At 35.6% G+C, this 12,764-nt stretch overlaps 3 protein-coding genes across 4 annotated transcripts; 1 reads left to right on the top strand and 2 right to left on the bottom strand.

The window, feature by feature from the left end:
- Positions 1–726: 726 nt before the first annotated feature.
- On the top strand, positions 727–2,562 carry LOC103339978 (methyl jasmonate esterase 1-like). Its single transcript, XM_008243341.3, has 3 exons — positions 727–1,761; positions 1,917–2,045; positions 2,181–2,562. The coding sequence occupies exons 1-3, from the start codon at positions 1,279–1,281 to the stop codon at positions 2,451–2,453; spliced, it is 885 nt and encodes a 294-aa protein (XP_008241563.2). The 5' UTR covers positions 727–1,278; the 3' UTR covers positions 2,454–2,562.
- A 731-nt stretch (positions 2,563–3,293) lies between these two features.
- LOC103339977 (methylesterase 10-like) lies at positions 3,294–4,420 on the bottom strand. 2 transcript variants are annotated; one of them, XM_089043457.1, is made up of 3 exons: positions 4,070–4,420; positions 3,744–3,881; positions 3,294–3,644 (listed from the first exon to the last, which is right to left on the bottom strand). In XM_089043457.1, exons 1-3 carry the CDS (start codon positions 4,358–4,360, stop codon positions 3,360–3,362), a joined length of 714 nt encoding a protein of 237 aa, XP_088899583.1. In that variant the 5' UTR covers positions 4,361–4,420; the 3' UTR covers positions 3,294–3,359. The 2 variants fall into 2 exon arrangements, with proteins under 2 accessions (XP_088899583.1, XP_008241562.1); XM_008243340.3 differs by having other exon boundaries at positions 3,998–4,420.
- Positions 4,421–6,581: 2,161 nt separating this feature from the next.
- LOC103339976 (meiotically up-regulated protein) lies at positions 6,582–9,953 on the bottom strand. Its single transcript, XM_008243339.2, has 7 exons — positions 9,766–9,953; positions 9,633–9,669; positions 8,765–8,850; positions 8,244–8,339; positions 7,855–8,020; positions 7,588–7,753; positions 6,582–6,857 (listed from the first exon to the last, which is right to left on the bottom strand). The coding sequence occupies exons 1-7, from the start codon at positions 9,796–9,798 to the stop codon at positions 6,782–6,784; spliced, it is 660 nt and encodes a 219-aa protein (XP_008241561.1). The 5' UTR covers positions 9,799–9,953; the 3' UTR covers positions 6,582–6,781.
- Between the last annotated feature and the right edge of the window lie 2,811 nt (positions 9,954–12,764).

Consider the following 12,764-nt stretch of genomic DNA (forward strand, 5'->3'; position numbering starts at 1 on the left):
TTAAGGATTGATATTGTTTGCCTTTGAGGAATCTAAGTTCTAACTAGGCTTATATTGTCTTCGAGGTAATTCTTGAAGGTGGCCTAAGTGAGTTGGTGATTGTGGAGATATAAACGTGATGTGGACTATGGTCAATCCAAGTAAGCATCGAATCGAGATAGGGGGTCAAATCGATGCTTTTATTATTATTTACTACCAGGGAATTTCATTTCAATGACAAATCAATTGCTTGTTTCTTGTTTGCGATTAAAAAAATTACATTTAAGTTTTTTTTTTTTTTTTTTTTTAAAGAAATGGACAGAAATACTCATGATGCCGGGAAAGAAATTGACGGAATTCGTGACTTGTCCTTGAATTGTTACAATTATGAAACTACAGGGGCACAATTGACTAAATTAAAACTGTAGTGACGAAAAGTGAAAAAGAGGTAAACTACAAGGACCAAAAGTGAATTCTTGACTTAAGACTAGATGTCTCAAGTTAGAACCCCATGACATCTTAGTTGTGTGTGAGAGAGAAATCCTCCTCCCATGTAGTTTAGACTATCTCTTGTGCTAAAAATAAATTAAATATTATAGGGTGTATTGAATATAGACTTTCAAAGACTTTTATGTAATTACAAAATCTAGGTCTTTTTTTTCAAAGGAAGGATGGTGGGAACTCACACACGAGTACTATGGAGACTTAAAGCCATGACCACTTGAGAGCACCCCATTAATACAAAATTTAGGTGTATTCATCAGGGTAGAAGAGTCTAAAGTGTTGAGGTGTTCAATTAGGACTTTCCACAAAAAGCTAATGATATTCAATTAGGACTTTTAGTATTCAAAAAGTTAAATAATTTTGTGTATTTTGGAAGCTATTGAGTGTAGTCAAGAATTTTTCGGCCGCCGCCCTCCGTATTTGAAAGGAGTTCAGATAAAGGCAAGAAATTGTGGCTATAAAGAAGAAAATAGAGTATTTTCTTCCTCCGTTCTCTGATTTGCTGGCCGCCTTGCTTGTTTTGTCGTCCCAAAAAAAAAAAGGGTGCTGGAATGCCAGTTTCTCACGGCGCTAGCTAGTGGTACTGTTTGCTCCTTGACAAAAGTGGAGTTAGAAATTAGAATTTTGCTAGCAACTTCGAAGGAAATATCAAATCTTTTGAACCCTATTGTTGCAGATACAGAGCTCTCTAGTCGTTTTCAAATGCCAAGTTGTCTGAGGAGACCAATTAGCGAATAAGAATAATTTATATACAAGTAAGAGACGAGAGCAAATGCAAACCAAAGGAAGGAGAAGATGTTAATGATAAGGAAAATGGAGCACATCAAAGAAAAAGAGAAAAAGTCTTTTCTATTTTTTCTTTTATTGCTTTTTTTCTTGGCTAGGGTTTGTTCTTCATCGCCATCCCCACCCAACCCGAGTGGGAAGAAGCATTTTGTGTTGATTCATGGAGCTGGTCACGGAGCATGGTCTTGGTATAAGGTGGCAACTTTGTTGAAACATTCAGGCCATAATGTCACAGCCCTAGACTTGGGAGCATCTGGGATCAACCCAATTCAGGTGGAACAACTCCATTCGATGTCGCAATATGTTGAGCCGTTGACGAAGCTCATGGTGTCTTTGCCACCAAAGGAGAGGGTCATTCTTGTGGCTCACAGCATCACTGGGGCTGTTATATCTATTTTCATGGAGAGGTTCCCTGAGAAAATTGTTGCTGGGGTATATGCCACGGCTTTCATGTCTGGTCTTAGTTTGAGTTATTCAACTATATTTGCAGAGGTAATGAATTCACAAGCACACACCTACAATAAATATGGTATGAATAATATTCTTCTCTCTCTCAAGTCGCAGCACCATATATATCCATTGTTGTTCAATTCTTTCTGTGATTCCTGGCGAGTAATTAACGAACGATATGCTCAAAAAATGTACAGATTAACAAAAGATTGGACTATATGGACACTCAATATACATATGACAACGGACCCAAAAATCCTGCAACCTCCTTTCGCTTTGGGCCCAAGGTCATGGCGTCAAACTTTTATCAGCTCTCGCCACCAGAGGTGAGTTTTTTTTTTTTTTTTATATAATAAATATTTGTTTTTGTTTTTTATTATTTTTAAATTGGGTGGCAGTTTTTATTTTATTTTATTTTTTGTTGTTTTTAACTTTTTGTTTCGTGATTTATTAATGGACAGGATTTAACACTAGGTTACTCGTTGGTAAGATTTTCTCCCGTCTTTGATTTTGATCAAATAAAGCTCACCAAGGAGAATTATGGATCGGTTCCTAGAGTATTCATTGTGGCCGAGCAAGACCATGCAATAGTGTTGGATGTGCAAAATTTTATGATCAAGAACAATCCGCCAGATGAAGTCAAAGTGATTAAGGGTTCTGATCACATGGTCATGCTCTCTAGACCAGTGGAGCTCTTCTCCGAACTCCAAGACATTGCTGAGAAATATTCTTGAAAATGATTCAGGGCATACTAGCTAGTAGTAGTCTGTCTCTGTGTGATTAGACTATATATGAAGAAATTTCAAGAAAGTAATACAACCTAATTGGTGTAAGTTGGTACAACTCATATGTTTGTGCAGGTGGGATATACTCACCAACCTAATGACGGCCAAACAGACACTTGCGGGAATCATACAAAACGAAAATAGAAAGGACCTCACTGGGATGCTTCGAATTGACCATATAAGAACTCAGAATGAGACTTGTAACAACCCCAAATGGAATCTTAAAGACTTGCCTATCTTCTTTTTCTCACATAACGTACGTACGCGTTTCAATATGACTCTTCATACCCACGCACGTCAGCAGCATGCAACTTCAGACAAACCAATGAAAAAAAATGAAAGAGATCGCAGAGGTAGACAAGTTCCATTGAATTTGTTTTTCTTGCAACGTATGTGCACTCCTAGCGTTAGGGGGAGGATATGGACCGGGCTAAAGCCCAACTAAACATCCTCGTCCTAAGTAAGAAGATGGGAAACAGAAGAGAGGGGGCAGGCATTAGCATTATTAGACATAGACAACACAACATGGCTAATATAATATGTCCACCACACAGTTCTTTCACGATAAGGTTTTCAATCACTTCATCATTCTTCTTCCGGGTGGTGGCTCCCGCCTCTGCTAGTACCACTTGTATCAAAACAACTAAAGCAGATGCAATCCCCATTTTAACTTTTCTTACCGACTTCCATAACCCTTAAATGGAAAATTTTAAGTTACTTGCCAGCTGGGTGGCGGAACCCACTTATAAGTTATATGCATAGCTTGACACTACTCGCCAAAAAACAAAGTTGTAAAGTAGTCTCTGGCCACAAAGCCAACAGATTTTGGATTTATTGAAAGGTTTAAAACAAGCATTACGATATTTTCTCAGCCACTTCACATAAGCATCCACAAAGTTGCTCGGGCTTTGAGAGCATGACCATATGACCGGCTTCTCTAATCAGTATCACTTGTGCAGTCGGACCATTCTCAATCATCCACCGTTGAAATTCTTCTTTGACAACTTCATCTCCTTCGCACACTACAAAAACCCTAGTTACTGACCCGAACTTCGGTTCTGTTAGCTGGCATTCTTTGGTCATGAAGTCTTCCAAGAACAACCCAGATGGCCTTACCAAAATTTTAGCTAATTCCAGATCCTGCATGCAAATACACATAAATTCAATACTAAAATACAACTTTGTTGTTAATTATATAGTCATTTCATCATTATAAATTAATCAGCATAAGAAACTAGCCTCTGGTTTGCACTGCTGGAACAATTTTTCTGCCATGTATTGTGGACCAAAGACAACTGAGGTTAGTGGATTTCCCTGGTTTTGGCCAAACTTAAGCTCACAATCCAATAATGATTCAACTGGAGTCCCTTTGAAGTACTTTGTTTTCCATCACATGAAAAAAAAAACAAAGAGATTGAAATGAGCATAGCAGATTCACAATAGATAAAATAAGAAGTTGGTAAGAATGTAAGAAGTTTTTTTTTTTTTTTTACTTCTTGTATGAGAACTCCAGGGGAAGAATTGTAATGAGGCATATAGGCTGTGACAAAAACAGCAGCCAAAACCTTCTGAGGGAAGCTTTCCATGGCCAGAGATATAGGAAGGCCGCCATAACTATGGCCAACCAATATGACCCTCTCCTCGTGCGAAATAGAAGCCATGAACTCCATCAATGGCTGGACATAGTCCCAAACGGAAGTGATCTCATGTAGCTGCTTGGAGTTGATCCCAGAAGCACCAAGGTCCAAGGCAGTGACACGGTGACTGGCGTCCCGGAGGAGAGTGACAAGCTTGTACCAGCACCATGCTCCATGGCAAATTCCATGAACCAAAACAAAGTGTTTCGGATTCTCCATTTACCCCTCTCTCTCTCTCTCTCTCTCTCTCTCTGCCTTTCTTGTTCGGCAGCTTATAATAAGTAGGTATATAAGAACACTTCCACCCATTTGTCATGGCAAAAGAGAAGGGGAGACAAGGTCCATTACTGTTCACGCGAATAGTATCTGCCCTAGCAATATTTTGTTGCTTTTTTACCCATTGCTATGGCAACCAAAGGACAATTACTATTCACATATGATTAATTTTATTTATATATATGATATTAATAATATTAAAAAATTGCTAGGTATGTATAAGAAAAATTATTCTGAATTATTTGGTAATTTTTCAGTAATTTTTCAGTTTTTTAAATTTCTTTTCGTTTCTAAAGTTAGCACTAACGTCATAGCCAGCTCGAGCTGTTTTTGCCTTCGGGGCTGCTAGAGCTTGTTAGAGCCCACGCCTCATCTGGACTGTTATGTACTTGTTGGAGCTGCATTTCTTGGCCTTTTGCTAGGGCAGAGCTTGCTCTAAAGCAAGAGGACAATCGAGACAAAGACATGAAGTATGGGCTGGCTTTATTTTTCCAAATTTGCCAATTGCATTGTCAACTTTTTCTGACATAGGGGTGTATCCAATTCTAACTTTTATAGATTTTTTTTAAGTGAATAACTTTCTTAGAGGACTTTTACGTACTTTATAAAGTTAAGTCACAAACTTTCATATACTTTTGTCATAGAGTTTTATAGACTTTTAAATACTTATTTTTATATTTATTTTACAAATAGCATTTATCTTTAATATGTTGAATTAACTAGTGGACATACATGGAACAAAAAATTAGAAAGAAAAAAAAAACAATTGGATACAATTACGTAAAAACAAAGAATAATTCTCCTTAACATTAGAAAATGAAAAAAATGACAATTATAAAATGAAAAAGTACATGTACCATGATTGGCGTTCAGCTAGCCATGATTCAGTTTTTAAAATTATAAAAAAAAAAAAAAAAAGGCTTAGCCATGATTCATTTTTTTTAAGTGAGCTTAGCCATGATTCATTTCAACGAAGGTGAATAAACCATAATACAAGATGGGATACCAAAGTAGACTCCTAACCATGAAGAAAAAAGATCTTTCTGCTTGCTGCTTGATATAATGAGGGAAAAAAGAATCGGAGACGTTTTGTTTCTATCTTCCCAATACTTTCATAAGGTCTGGTGTAAATTAGCAAGACTTTTGGTAGTAAGAATTAGCTTTAAAAGTATTGAAAAGTCATTTATTGAACAAAGCTTTTAAAAGTCATTGACATTTGAGATACCTCAAAACTTTTAAATACTCTTTAAAACTCACAATTGAATACAACTAAACTTTTAAGGAAAATGCTAAGGAGCCAATTTTGAACCAACTTATGTATATCTCTAATAGACGTGTGACCCATTATATTAGTAGCTCTACTCTATTAGATAGTACACAAGTTGGTATGTAAAATTAATCTCCCTAACATGACCCAACTTTTGAAGACTATTTAAAAGTAACAATTAAATATATTAAGACATTTAAACTCATTAAAATTTATTAAAAATTAAAATTGGATACACCCTTTAGAGTTTACGTGCGACCGGTGAAATTCAATTATTAATGGAGACGTGTCCTTTCGTTTCTCTCTGATTTGTCGATTTGTTCTGATTTGTCGAATTCAGTGCAACCAGACGAAATTGAAATTCTGCCACATATGCAGTAGAAGAAAAAAGTGGTTATTAATTCGAGATAATGAATCCCAATTACCTTATCCGTTTTCTCCTTGTCCTCTTCCTCTCCAACTTTCTTCTTTAACGCTCCCACTACTATCAGGCTTTTCATTGTGATTCAACTCCACCCACCTCCTTCTTTGCTTTTTAATTACCTCATTATCAAGCTTTTAACTCCACTTCTGATTCATATTGGCAGCTTTTATTATGAGTCTGCTGGTTCAATATCTTGGTTGGCCTGCTTGGATCTTTCTTTGGTTTTTCCGAATTACAAATTATATGTATTGGCTCGTGTGTATAGGGAGATCTTTTTTTGTTTCTTCTTTTTTTTTTTTTTAAATTTAAAAAAGCCACTATCTCTCAAGATTTAAACACCAAAAATAGATCACGTGCCAATATTATGGTTGAGGACAACTTGTGCACCATCAGTGAAGGAGCAAACCCAACCATAAAATATGTACAAGTCGCAATGGACGTGCCAGAAAGGATAAAGATAAATGGAAACAGAATTGGAAGGGAAGAACATTTACATAAAGAAAGGGCAATCTACCCACTTAGAATTCACTTCTTTACATACAAACAAACCTTGCTTGAAAAAGGTTACCGACTAGACACATTCATGTGCGTTTCAAGTCACCGTGAACATGAGAATCAACTTACTTTCAGAAGCAGATCAGCAAAGCGGCGCGTAAGTAGCTCACGAAACTAATCAGCTAAGCATGGTTGGATGGCCAGTCTGCAGCATCCTTTTGATCATGTCCATTCCAAATGCAGAATCCGAGGAACTGAACAGGGCATCGCAATATTAACTCAGCAGTCTAATCATATGAGATTTGGAGAAATTTTCTAAACAGTCATAACATTGACAACAACAACAACAACAACTACTACTACTACTTGTTAAGAAAACAAGAGCAAGATGTTAGGTGCAGTCAGCCATATTCGTCAGTTTGCAAAGAACAAGGACTCATCTGTCTGTTAATGAGACATTTGCACTCCAACCTAATGTTACAACAGCGTGCTGCTTTTGGTAGATGGAGCAGGTGTAAACTGCTATGACCAAGTCACATTATGATACGTAAGTCGTAATAAAGTAGACCTACATCAGGCTTGAAGATTCAGAACTTACAATTTGGTGACTAATCTATTACTCATTACTAAGTAACCAGTCCACAATTTTGTATTAACCTTTTAAACAAAATACTTTGCCAAATTTTGTATTAATTAATTGTCAGTACTCAGTACCTACAATATAGTAACTTAAAATTCTATTTTCACAGAGTATCTTTTTTGGCAGTAAGGCATTTCATAGTAAAATTACTGCATTTCAATTGATCGCATCAGAGAACTACCAACCCCATTCTGCCTTAACAAATGTCTGCAAAGACAATTACATAAATTAAGGTGAAAAAATATTCTTAGTGTCAAACTGCGATTGTTTTTCCTCACTCAAAGAGAAGATGTAAGCTATGCGTGCCATGTTTGAAAACATATATGAACAAAAGGAGAACCAACCTTGGGATAGTAATCTCATGGGGAAACCAGACTACACCCTCAAGATTCGGTATAGGGGGAACATGATCTTTCTTCTCATTCACAAATTTTATGATTTGGAACAAAACCTCATGAAGAGATGCTTCAAGCACGGCTCTGCGAGCCATTCTCTCTTCCAATGCACTCTCTGCACTCATACATCAAACAAATGTAAAGGTGAGGGTCAGCATGGCTTCCTGAAAGTGAAGCATTAGAAACTATAAATTCAGTTCACAATAGTAACTGTACCTCCTGGATCAACTACAACTTTAGAATTATGAGATTTGCCAGAATGTGCTTTGGGGTGTTGGGCCACATTCAAATTTATATACCACTGTTCCCACTGTAGCCTTTCTGTTTTATGAGTGAACCAACTTGGCTGTTTGTTTTTTACTTCAAAGAAAGACAAGATGATCTGCATCACAAATGATGGCAGTTTATTAGGAGTTCTTGCAGAAAAATACTTTGATACTGATGAAAAGCTTTAATGGAACAATGGGAGGATATAACTGGATAAAGTTTTGGATGAGAAATCAAAGAAGTGATCCAAAAATCTTGGTTGAAGAATTCCGTCTCCTAGCATAAATAAATTCTAACTGCAATAGTATGATTAGTTAAAGCAAATGAGAAGCACAAACCTGACTTTTCTTGTTTGGGTGTTTTTCTACCCAACTAATGAATTGCTCAATCTTCTCATCTATTTTCTTCTCAAGTTCCATATCACCACATTGAACCTATACCCAAAAATAATAATAATAATAAAAAGGGTGCATGTATAATAACCATGCATATCAAGGGCTAAAGATCAGAGTGTAGCCTTTAGCTCAATCCCACATTGAGGATTATTTAGAATGTGGAACCATTACAATCATGAAGATTCATCTCAGAAAAGTAACACACAAGTAAAGAAATCTGATGCCAAAATTACTAGGCAAACATAAAAAACATGATGAAGGAACTTCATTTCCTGTTGAGGTGTCATTAAGATTGCAACAGAATTTGCAGTTGGAAAATTCATTCAAAGTTTATTTATGTTAACTAACATGCACCTGCGAAAATGTTATACTGAATGGAAAAAAACAAACATTCAGACTTGAACTTTGTTAACTGACATGCATGATGCACCAAAGAACCAATATTTGGAGCATAAAAAACTTACATATGTAATTTCAAAAAGTTCCAAATCAACGTCTTTGGGCCGTACAAGACCTAAAGCCCGATGAAACACTATCGTGTGAAGTATGCCTGCACTCAAATTTATACTGCTGTAAGCTCACATGAAAACAAATAAAATCATAGCGCAGTGAGTGCAGGATTATGTGTTCTACATAATTAAAGGCAAACCAGAGATAAATAATACATTTGCTTACAAACCAGCACAAGAGTTCATAGACCAGACCCAAAAAAATTCCCTTTGTTCTGTTGATCATACTACGGTTTACCACGTATCAGGAAATGACCAACAAAAATTTTCACATTTGCAAGCTCAATTCTTCGAAACATTATTTTTCACTTCTCAATCCCCACCTTTGATTATAGTTTGGTGCGGAAGTCAGTAAAGTATGTAAAAAACAAAATTTAGTGTCCTTTAGTGCCATTATAAACACAAATTCTTGCAGTATAGAATTCATTGTTCAAAATCACTGTTGCATTGCATCATAAAATGCTGACTTTTGGCTAACGGCCACTGCAAATCCAAAACAAACTGAAGGAACGCCCACGCTCCCCGTCTTAAACAAAGCTTATTCTACATAAAGACACTTCCTCGTCCCACGAAACAGATATACCTAAACACGTATCTTTGTTGAATTGCTCAAACAAGTTCTACACTCTACAACTTTTAATCTGCAGAGTTAACCATTGGCAAAACTGATTTGCATAACCATACTAATTATACACAACACATGCGCACATATAAAATACACAGATAAAGTAGGAAAGCACGTAAATTGAGTAATTTGAAATCAAATGTACAAAAAAAGAACCTGATACAGAAAAGAAAAGGACAAATTCAATTGGAAACTTACAGCGCAGAACTTCCCGTATCTCAAAGTGCTCAACTTCCTGAAGCACCAGAAAAATTTCAATGTTCAAATATAAATTAATTTCTCAAATTTCACAAATATAGTAAGAGAGAGAGATGGAAAGAGAGAAGCATACCAATTCTTTGAGCTGGCAAACTTCACAGTTCATGGTGCGTTTGGCGATGAAAGTGAATTGGAGTTCAGAGTGATTACGAAACCCTAGCTTTCTGCGAGAAATTACAGTGGGCGTTTCGTGGTGTTGAGGAGAGCGATTGGGACTTTTGATCGGAGTGTGTGTTTGTTTAACTTCAAGTGATCGAAGTCTTCAACTGGAAGTCTAATCCTAATTGGCTTTTAACTTGGCGATGATGAAAGAAAGAAGGTTCTAATTTAAATTTGGGCCTCTTTGGGCCTTTTTCGAAAACATAATGGGCTTCGGCCCATGAGACTGGCCTCATGATAAAGCGGTTTAGCCCAATGTTCTTTCTCATAGATTCCATGTGAACCCACAAATTTATCCAAACTGTTTTCAATTATTTTTCTTAACCCATTTTACCCATTAAGAAAACTTGTAAAACAAAAGTAAATAAATACAAAATATTGACCATTTTTAGAAAATATTGGACCAGAAAAAAGACTAGTGGTAAAACACGTGATTGTTACAATATATTACAAGAGTTCGACTCCCATCTTCTTCCTTTTTCTGGAGGTTGGATCTTTTGACTTGAAGACCTCATACAATGGGCTGAATACCACATGACTAAAAGTGTTATTTGATGTTGATATTTGGATTCATATTGCCTTAACGTTACTACACTAAATATTTTTTTCAATTCTTTTTCTTACCCCATTTTACCCATTAAGAAAACTTGTAAAACAAAAGTAAATAAATACAAAAATTTTACCAATTTTAGAAAATATTCGATCAAAGAAAAGACCAGTGGTAAAACACGTGATTGTTACAATCTATTACAAGAGTTCAACTCTCGTCTTCCTCTTTTTTCTAGACGTTGGATCTTTTGACTTGAAGACCTCACACAATGGGCTAAATACCACATGACTAAAAGTGTTATTTGATGTTGATATTTGGATTCATATTGCCTTAACCTGACTACACTAATTTTTTTTTTCAATGCATGGCTAATGTTGGATTTAAAGGTACGTACAAACCTAGAAAGAAAAAATTCCCATTAGACTAAGAAAAGTCGTGTGATATAAATCATATACAGGTGAAACGCATGTTGAGAGACTAATATTTATTTATTGAAAATATGCCAAACCGGTTGGTTCTTATCTTTGTCGTTGACAAGAGAGAATTTTAAAAAGTAATGTCAGCATCATAATATAAAGTTAGAAAACAATTATAATAAAAAGACAGAAGTAGAGGAAGAAAACCAACCATATATTTGTATGCGTGCTTCAAATTCATGATTGTAATTAGTTGAAAGTGATATATAAATCCCCAATTTTGAATTGTTAACCCAATATTGCCTGCCTCCTTCTTGGTAAGGAGATAAGGAGATACTCATCTTTTTAGCAAACACAATATATCACATTGTTATTAGCAAGCATGAATGTACGTAAGAGTTCCTACTTACATGATAATGAGAGAAATAGTTTCGTTGTTAATCCGTAAAGTCTTCCAAGAGTGAAATATATGATAGAATAAAGAAATTAATTAATTTATTCCAGTGGAAAAGAGAGATGTAGCAATATTGCAGACAACTACTTGCACCTTATAATTAATCAGACAAATAGACTTTGGAATCTTTAAAAATAATTGTATGAAGAAGCTAGGGCGGCTTGCCTAGCTAGATTTTGACAGTCTTGACCTGATCTACAGTGGCTGGCTGGCTGCCGACTTGTTTATTTACCCACACAGAAACGTACGGGGCAGTTGAAGATATTGCAATCTACGGTAACTATATGGTGTTGGGCAGTTGGGGGTATTCTCAAACGACGTACGATCTTGTCCTGATTAGATAATACATTTATTTATTTATTTATGCATTAATTAATAAATATATTATATTGAATAAATATATTTATTTATATGTATAGATAATATCAGTGGTGGTGTCTGCCGGCGTGATTTGGACCTACCTAAAACCTATTACTTTTATTTTGCCACAGGTCTTAGTCTTGCATTAGGTGAGTATAAATTAGTATTGATTGAGAATGATAGTGATTATATTTTATGCTTTTCGCAACGATGTGAAACAAACCGAAAACATATACTAGTGTAATTAATTTAATGACAGGAGTGTCACCCCAGAAGGATAAGAATGTTGATAATATGGATTTCTAAATACAATTATCCGCACCGAAGAACGATAACAGTAAAAGTTTTAAAATAAAAAATACTTGGTTCCTTACATGTTATCGGTCATTTTCTTTACGAACAAATCACAGTCGATATGTGTAGAATTTTTTATTTTTATTTTTGTAATTTTAATAAGTTATTTTTATAAATGTGTATTAGTACCTTATCAATTGTGGTATCCAACAACTTGAGGCTCAAGTTTCAAGGTGGGTGGTGCTAGCTTTCTTTTATCAGTATATCATACCAAATGTTATCTGAGTAGCAACAGAGTTGCATATATGCTACGATTGCTTTATTTTCTCAAAGTGGTTTTGGAATATTATTTGAGAGCTTCGAGATGTATATCTTCTCGCTAGGGTGGGAGCTGTTGGGGTGTATTCATCAATTATAAGTTAATCACGCAATCACAGTTTTAGGGTTTTGTATTTATTTGTGGTGTGATTGGAAATCAGTCCAATTTATGGGATTCAGCCAATCTGGAGTTCCATAAAAAATGAACTGTGGGGTCCATCTGTCAATTTCAGTAGAGAATAATTCAAGCCCTACCCCCATATGGTCCATACCACGCCACTTCTCAGTAACATAACATAACATTTGGCACTAATCATTTTCAAACTAAGAAATCTGCGTCCTAATAATTCAAGACTCTCGTTGAAACTTACATATCATGGTTGAACCTTGTCGGTATTATGCATCGCTATCTATTTTCATTGTTCAACTCTTATATCAATTCGAAAGTAATTGCTATTGAACTTGACAACATGAAAAACCGAATATGTAGGTTTTTAAAAAAATTTGTTTTATTATTCTCG

The sequence above is a fragment of the Prunus mume genome, linkage group LG8, assembly GCF_029339155.1.
Source record: "Prunus mume cultivar Tortuosa linkage group LG8, ASM2933915v1, whole genome shotgun sequence".
In the NCBI taxonomy this organism is placed as follows: Eukaryota; Viridiplantae; Streptophyta; class Magnoliopsida; order Rosales; family Rosaceae; genus Prunus; species Prunus mume.

Bases quoted from the DNA above. Each gene is read 5' to 3' on its own strand.
- LOC103339976 (XM_008243339.2), bottom strand. From the start codon at position 9,798: ATGAACTGTGAAGTTTGCCAGCTCAAAGAATTG. The intron at 7,754-7,854 runs GTACAGTTACTA...GTATGAGTGCAG, and splicing joins AGTTGTAGTTGATCCAGGAG to AGAGTGCATTGGAAGAGAGA. The intron at 6,858-7,587 runs GTTGGTTCTCCT...TGCCCTGTTCAG, and splicing joins CATGAGATTACTATCCCAAG to TTCCTCGGATTCTGCATTTG.
- LOC103339978 (XM_008243341.3), top strand. From the start codon at position 1,279: ATGTTAATGATAAGGAAAATGGAGCACATCAAAGAAAAAGAGAAAAAG. The intron at 1,762-1,916 runs GTAATGAATTCA...AAAAATGTACAG, and splicing joins ATTCAACTATATTTGCAGAG to ATTAACAAAAGATTGGACTA. The intron at 2,046-2,180 runs GTGAGTTTTTTT...ATTAATGGACAG, and splicing joins ATCAGCTCTCGCCACCAGAG to GATTTAACACTAGGTTACTC.
- LOC103339977 (XM_008243340.3), bottom strand. From the start codon at position 4,360: ATGGAGAATCCGAAACACTTTGTTTTGGTTCATGGAATTTGCCATGGA. The intron at 3,882-3,997 runs GTAAAAAAAAAA...TGGAAAACAAAG, and splicing joins CTGGAGTTCTCATACAAGAA to TACTTCAAAGGGACTCCAGT. The intron at 3,645-3,743 runs GCTAGTTTCTTA...ATTTGCATGCAG, and splicing joins TCCAGCAGTGCAAACCAGAG to GATCTGGAATTAGCTAAAAT.